General features: G+C 34.7%; 1 protein-coding gene across 7 annotated transcripts; it reads right to left on the bottom strand.

The window, feature by feature from the left end:
- Nucleotides 1–618: 618 nt before the first annotated feature.
- LOC110601657 (DNA-binding protein HEXBP) lies at nt 619–7,698 on the bottom strand. Of its 7 annotated transcripts, none has more exons than XM_021738871.2 (5): nt 7,565–7,697; nt 7,398–7,481; nt 5,548–5,743; nt 4,702–4,797; nt 720–1,426 (listed from the first exon to the last, which is right to left on the bottom strand). In XM_021738871.2, exons 3-5 carry the CDS (start codon nt 5,652–5,654, stop codon nt 901–903), a joined length of 729 nt encoding a protein of 242 aa, XP_021594563.1. In that variant the 5' UTR covers nt 5,655–5,743; nt 7,398–7,481; nt 7,565–7,697; the 3' UTR covers nt 720–900. The 7 variants fall into 7 exon arrangements, with proteins under 7 accessions (XP_021594570.1, XP_021594563.1, XP_021594569.1 ...); XM_021738877.2 differs by having other exon boundaries at nt 4,702–4,794; XM_021738878.2 differs by lacking the exon at nt 4,702–4,797 and having other exon boundaries at nt 619–1,426; nt 7,565–7,698.

The raw sequence follows: 7,698 nt of genomic DNA, 5'->3' as shown, positions 1-7,698 counted from the left end.
GAAATAACATTCAAGTGCTATACATATTTGCATAATCTTGTTGTATTCTTCCTTTTATATATTGTTAACATTGTAGTTAACAGTCGAAACTTTTATTTTAAAAGAAAAATCGAAATTTTCATGCTAACTTAAGTATGTCAATAACTAGAGTTCAAATAAAATTTGGTTGTGTTAATCATAATTAGTAATTCATATAATATAAATACTTTATAATTAAATCAATTTTTTATTATAATACAATTTAAATTAAAATAAAAAATTTGTCTAATCATTTAAATTAAAATTCTAAATAATAATATATTTTATATTTCAGTTGGTAAAAATAAACAGTAGTTTATCATTATTAAATTCAATTTATTAATTTCATTATTCCTTCTTTTTTTTTTTATAATCATTATTCCTTCTTATTAAATTTAAATATAGTAGAGAATTCTCAACCCAAATGGATCATGAAGATGACAAAACTATCATTACATTAAGTAATCAACATGCTGCTTTTAAAGATCAATTCAATCAATTAAAATACATTGGAATTTACAAGGAAAAGACTAAAATATTTACATGCGTTAGGGCATGGAGTTTGACTTTCCAGAGTTACCATCCCATAAAACTTGCAGATAACATCAATAATATATATACATATATTCTGTTGGTTCAGCTTTTTTTTTTTAAATAAAAGAAAAAAAGAAGAAAATCTACCGCTAATTTTGCTGTGAATATCAAGATCCCAAACAAACAATGCTAAACTATTAAATTATTTTGCAAAATAAATTGCTCCACATCCTTCCCTATCAAATAGAGCTTCAAAATGACTCCTTGAACATCTATACAGCTTCAACATTCAATCAAATCTAGGTAAAACTGAACATATTACCACCCTATAATTTTGAATTCATCATATCAATAAAACCTCCGAGGATACCTATCCATCAACCTTCCAGAAGGACACTCTACTGCTCGATGTCCTCGTCCCCCACAATTGTGACAGATCATTAAGGGGCCCATGCAATCCCTGCTCATGTGTCCATACTGGTGGCAGTTTCTGCACACAATATCTTGGTAACTGCTGCTGCGACTATCTCCAAGCGTATTGGCTTTTGGGCAATGTCTAGCCATATGCCCAGAAACATTGCACAGGTTGCAAATAGGAGCATTTTGACAGTCACGGGCCAGATGACCCGTCTTTCTACAGTTGTTACATGCCTTGTCATTTGTACAATCAGCTGCGATATGGCCCTGCTTATAGCAGTTGTTGCACAACCTCAAGTCCCCAGGTGGCAGTGGTGGAGCTGTGCACTCTCTAGCACGATGTCCGGCCTTGCCACAGGTGTGACAAATACCCTCATTTGGACAATGGCTGGCCATATGCCCAGGTTCCCGACAGTTCCAACACAGTGATTTAGTGGTGCATTCTGAAGCAATGTGCCTGCGAGATTTTTTTCAGACTCGGTCAACTTCAACAGAAATGGTATAGGGTATGTAAATACCCCTGAGGCACACTTGTACTACGTGACCAGTACTTAAATAAATGTAAATAAAAGCTGTATATAAGCCTTTCGACACTGCAAATCATACCAATTTTAGCATACCATAAATCCATGACAGGTATTTGCCAAAATTTATACTGCCCTTCATGATGTGAAAGTAGATATATACTGGTGATCAAAGAATATGAAATACCAGACATAATTTCTTTTTTCTACATTTCAGATGCATAAAACCACTTATTAATCATCAAGGGTCTACAGAATACAATTGACATAAAACAAGCAGACAAAAAAGTCAGTGTCATGCCTTATCTGGTAGAGTAAGGAACAATTTATAGACAAACACAGCCCGAGAGAGATGAATGGGTGTTTCTTTAATGATATCAATGGCCAAATAGCCGAGGAAAGAATCTTATTACAACAAAGTATAACCAACCACTCACAAGGGGTCACCACATACAAGGAAGTCAAAACATGCTTTTCTCATTCTATATTCTCTTATTTAAAATTGATACGTCTCCCAGCTACTAGCCTCTCTCACGTGCCCCTTTCTGAGTCATCAATTCTGTTATTCCATTTGAGCCTTCTAGAATAAACCATAAATAGTTTTCGGCCCTTTTCTATTGCTGCCTTTGTAACATTATCAGTATTGAATGTAAGTCTACCATAACTGCCAAAAAGAAAGTAGGTGAAGGCTGTGTTTGGAAGCAGAACAGGTCAAATAAGGATGAATTAAATGGTAAAATGGAAAAACTCTTTTTAGTTGCAAGACAAACAGCTGGTTCTCGCATTTGTATAAAGTAACGGAGGTGGTGAGGACAAAGATTAGGAGAAATGTGGGGGCACAACAAGAAGATAATAAGATTGTGTTTAAGTGACGATGGGAGCTCAACCATAATGACCTCATGTAATGAATATATATATATATATATATAAGATGAAAAATAGGAGTGTAATTGAATGTTTAGGGCACACAGATTATGACATCCCAACAGCATAAATGAGATAGAGACCAAGTATAGAGTAGACAGTAATATCACTTAGCAATGTTTATCTGGCATGAATAGTGATGTGATCATGTTGAGTTAAGATATTAAACTAGAAGCTCTGGAGAACCTATTTATTCAATAACTCCAAGTCTCAAAGTCAATGCTTTCTACCTTCACCATCACCTGATAGTAAAAGAAATAATAACTTCAACAACTTCTGTAATAGAAGAACTAGCTATTGTCATCTTCGCTAGCATAAAGCATGGCCTATTGGCTACTTATTAGTTAATCATTAATCATTCAAGAGATCAGATCAAGGAGATACATCTTGAAAGAACTTTAGTTCAAAACAAAACAACACCATCAAAACACTGAGCCTGTGATTAAAGTAAACTACAAGAACAAGCTTCTTCAGGAAGTACAATGTAAATTAATCCCCACAGACAGCATCTAAGACCTGTCAATTCCACTGTGTAACAAGAATCACAATTTGTATAGCTCCAAATATTCTGGCCAAGCTTGATAAGAGCTGAGGCTGAGCTATGTCAAGAAAATGAGGACTTATTAAATTTCAGATCAAGCTAGGCTGGAGCTTGAATATTAAGGTGGCCTGGCCAACCCAAACTGAATATAACATTAATATTTATTATTTATTCATCATTGTATTATACAGCAAATAAATATTGGGCAAGAGAAACAAATTAACTTCCCACTCATGTATAGTCTATCATAGTCATGTTAGGTGGACTCTCAATATTAATTTATTGTGCTTGGTACCCTTTGTAACTATCTACTTTGTGTGGGAGGATGTTACCCCATAGTCAGCAAAATATTATCCTTATACATGGTATTAGAGTCACTGTGGATCAGAAAAATTGTCGGAGTTAGTGGGTCTGTGAGGAAAGGACTACCCGTATAAGATGAGGTTGAGCCGCCCGAGGTACTAGCAAACCACAGTACCCGAAAGTCTGGTCCTAATTTAGCAATTGTATCCAAACCAGTTGCGACGAGGACGTCGCAAATTTAGCAGAGGAGAGTGTGAAAGCCAACTGCCAATAAAGAGTAACATTTAGAGACTTAGGGCTTTGTTCATTCGAGTTATCCATAAAGGGTAAAATTTGGAGACTTACGACTCTGTTCATTTGGATTACCATAAAAGGTAACATTTGGAGACTTAAAGATCCTGTTCATTTGGGTTATCCATACCTGTTCATTTGGGTTACCCATAAAGGGTAATATTTAGAGACTTAGGACACTATTTATCGAGTACTGTTCATGGGTACTGTTCACGAGTACTGTTCACGGGTTCTGTTCTTCTGATTCTTTATTTATGGGTTGGTTGTCCTTATGGCTGAAGTTGATTATATATGTTAACAAGTTGGACATGATTAACATTTATACTCCAACTTGAAGAGGAGTGTTATAGGTTATAGAAAGTAAATATGTTAATATAGAAAATAAATATTGATAGATGGGTCAGTTACTTAATCTTAGAGATTGTATAATCTTAGAGATTGTATAATCATAGACTTATTTTATTCATGTTTAGATACCGTCCATTATATATAAATAGGTTGTAATCTCTATTATTGTGAATAATAACAACAAATATTATTCTTTCTACAAATTGATAACTACAAAGTGGGATTTTTTTTTTTTTCATTTATACGCTCTTAATATAATTCTCCACATCAGGGTATCAGGATAGAGGAGGTGGGCCTCCTTTCATCTGCTGCTGGGTTGTTGGGAGGCATGTGTAGCTCCACTTGGAAACAATTACTAGTGTTATTTTTTAAATATAAAAGGAGTAACTAGATAACTTGTAAGTTGCTCAATAGCAAGCAGAACAGGAACCTAAATTCAATTTGCATTTTAATAGTGAAATTGACTTTCACAAAGATAGGCTTAGAATACTTAAAGAATGGTGATCTTATCAGGGAAAAGAGATCTGGTGGAAGCCTTTTAAACATCGTCTCGTTGTTCTAACTATCAATTGTGCAAAGCTTGACTTTAGCACCATGCATTAACAGTCTTAGAGGCATTAAGAGCTTGCCAATTTTTATGCTCCTCATACCAAGTAAATAGAAAATGTTTCAAAAAACCAAGAAGGAACCACTAACTTCAAATCAAGTAGGTTGCGCTATTTTGCTTAGTGAATTTACAAGCATAATGATGATAAACATATATGTTTCAAGAAACATCAGATGTAGAAAGAGATTCCATACCCGGGAAGGCCACAATTATGGCATATTGCCACATTTGGGCACTCTCTAGCAAAATGTCCAGGTCGTTTGCAGTTCTTGCACAGATTGCTTTGGCTGCTAAAAGAGCAAGGCGACCTCAACAACAAGCATAATATAGCAAAAAAGCTAGGGCGTTGAATTAGTAGAACTTTCTGAAAATCAATAATTTTGAAAGCAGCCTTGAAGAAAGGAGGGAGGATGTGCTTGTGTCTTGTATTGTATGGGTGTGAGAGAGAACATTAACTAATAAAACTTCTTCATTTTACACTTCTACCATTGCCATTGACATTGTTCAAATCAGCCTTCTTCCACACAACAAAAAACAATGAAATAAAATATCTTTTTTTTTTTCTTTTGGTGCCACTTGATACCACAAAACAAGAAATAGGAAAGCCCTCTAATAATATATTAAGAAACCAAGAACTAACTGATTAGAAAACCACCTCCCCATTCATTAAGAAAAGAAAATGTTCATCAACATTCTGGAGCAGTAAACCTCAAACGACCGACCTATCAGACTTTTAGGAAGCAATACACCAGATGACCAACCTATAAAACTCACTAGCCATGTTAAGCTATAGAAGTAAACCTCAATGATTCTACAGAATCACCTAGCCTGCATTTAGCACATAATGATTATCCAGATTCACATGTTTTAAGATTGAAAAGATTCCCCATCACATAATGAAGAACTTCACTTGATATGAAAAAGATAATTATCAAATAGAAATCTCTAGAAGCAAATTCTACTACTTTTGTTTGATCCCGCAAGACACTTGTAAGGCAAAAACAAAGGAAAATATACTAAGTTATCAAAGACCAGAAAACCTGAAACCCCGACGAGACTCTCGTCTATAAGGTGCACCACGATAGGAAAAGCGATCAGAGCGGATCTTACGATCCATTGGGCTCCTGCTCCTGCTGTCTGAACTCATGTTCAAAATTACTCTTACTAACAACTACCTCCACTTATCAGCAAAGACACCATACCATCACCAGCGCCACACCAGCTCCTGCCTCCTGCCTGTCCACATTACAACCACACACTAATGAATCATCCATTAGCTCAAACACAAACCCCCCACCATCCCCTCCAAAACACAAAAAATTCAAATCTCAAAAGTTAACAACATTAAAATATCAGCAATCAGCCATCCAAGATCAATTACATCAGTGATACGACTTCATGACCCAGTTCCTCAACCACATCCTTACCATGAATATCAAACATCTCCAAACAATCACTTCCCCAGCACAACATCAAGCTTGAAAAGTTACAAATTACATGACACGTAGTCCATCTCCTCAACCAACATCTCAATCAAGCCAGCAACAATCAAAAGAGAGAAAAAGGAACATAACAGACCTGAATGACAGTGGTATGGTTCCTGTGAAATTTAACCTACCCAAACCTAAGCCCATATATTTACTAGTAAACAAAATGTTTAAGCCAAAAAAATTTAGAACTCTATAAAATCAAATAAATAAAACACTAACTGTAGAAATTATACAACATGCTAATCTCCTAAACAAATTCATAAAGCACATTGATTCCAAATACAATTAAACCATAAAGATAACTAGTTCATACATCCCACCATTTCAATTCAAAAGTCTCGAAATTTAACAATTAAGATTAACCAATCATCAATCAAGGGAACAAATTTAATATAAAATATGCACAGAAAAAGAACAATAAATCCTCCAATGCAACAGATAATAATAAATTAATAGTAATAATAATCATAATAACAATAATAGTAATAATTATAATGAGCATATCACAGCAAAGAAATCAATTCAACAAAGAAAGAATAGTTCTGCAGCAGATGCTGCATTTTAAGATGGGTATAAGAAGGGATATACACGTATATTATTAATCATAACTAAAAGCATTCTAAAAGCCAAAACCATGCATAGAGAGGCTTTGACAGAGCATTATGTGGATGAGACTTCTGATGAATAACTAGTTGATGTGTTTACCAAAGAGCTCAGCAACAAGAAATAAAGGTATAGAATAACAAGGACAAGATAAAAGGAACATATTGCCCTCTGACAGATAGCAACGACCTGGTATGCCTTTTTTTTTATTTAGGTTTGTTTCCTTTGAAGATAAAGAGAGCCCAAGACATAAATGAACAAAGGGAATTCATCTCAAATAGGGTATTAGGTTCTTTACTTTATCTTTGTTCAGTGAGACTTAATTCCTATCCTTCAAGCTGCTATGATAATTTCTTTAGCTTATTCTCAACAAGCAAATTCATGTATTACCAAAATGTCAGTTGGTTCCTTGTTCCTTAAACAGAAAATAATAATAATAATAAATTTCATTGAGTTCCTTGATCCTTAAACAATAAATGAATAAATAAATTTCAATTGCATTCGTTAGAAAAAAAATTAGAACCAGAAGAACAAATACATGGTTCCAGTATCATACAACAATACAGCCAAGAACGGTAAGAGCAGAACTTTCATCCTTGCATAGTTTTGTGCAAATAAATGACAAGTTAAATAACAATAGAAGGGTGCTGACTTTTGTTCTCTCCTACTCAGAATTGACAGGATTTACGTGGAAAGCACAGCCCAAAAGATTGTTGAATGAATTAGGATGTGTGAAATGTGAATATTTCTCTTCCAGCTTCATATCAACAGGGACAAGTTTTAACTAGAAAACTCACCTCGAGGAAGAAGTAATTACAAAACGATTGGAAAGATAGCAGAAAGTTAGGGTTTATTGACCCCTCCAGTTGAATTACAACAGCCTGCAGCAATAATGGTTTCAAACTGGCGAATGAAATTGTCAGATACAGTAGAGACAGCAATAGCGATGTGAGGGAGAACATACCAGATCGAAAACAATGGCTTCACAGTGGACAAGGGACACGACAGCGATAACAGAGAACCTTGAAAAAAAAAAAAAAAAAAAAAACCAAACAAGGCCAAGCCAATTTCAGAAATGAAAGAATAACACTAACACAA

Source organism: Manihot esculenta, chromosome 15 (assembly GCF_001659605.2).
Source record: "Manihot esculenta cultivar AM560-2 chromosome 15, M.esculenta_v8, whole genome shotgun sequence".
NCBI lineage: Eukaryota > Viridiplantae > Streptophyta > Magnoliopsida > Malpighiales > Euphorbiaceae > Manihot > Manihot esculenta.
Note: the sequence above shows the minus strand (reverse complement) of the source record. Positions and strands in the feature narration are given on the sequence as shown.

Bases quoted from the DNA above. Each gene is read 5' to 3' on its own strand.
- LOC110601657 (XM_021738871.2), bottom strand. From the start codon at position 5,654: ATGAGTTCAGACAGCAGGAGCAGGAGCCCAATGGATCGTAAGATCCGC. The intron at 4,798-5,547 runs GTTTTCTGGTCT...TTGCTCTTTTAG, and splicing joins GAGTCTCGTCGGGGTTTCAG to CAGCCAAAGCAATCTGTGCA. The intron at 1,427-4,701 runs GTATGGAATCTC...AAAATCTCGCAG, and splicing joins CATAATTGTGGCCTTCCCGG to GCACATTGCTTCAGAATGCA.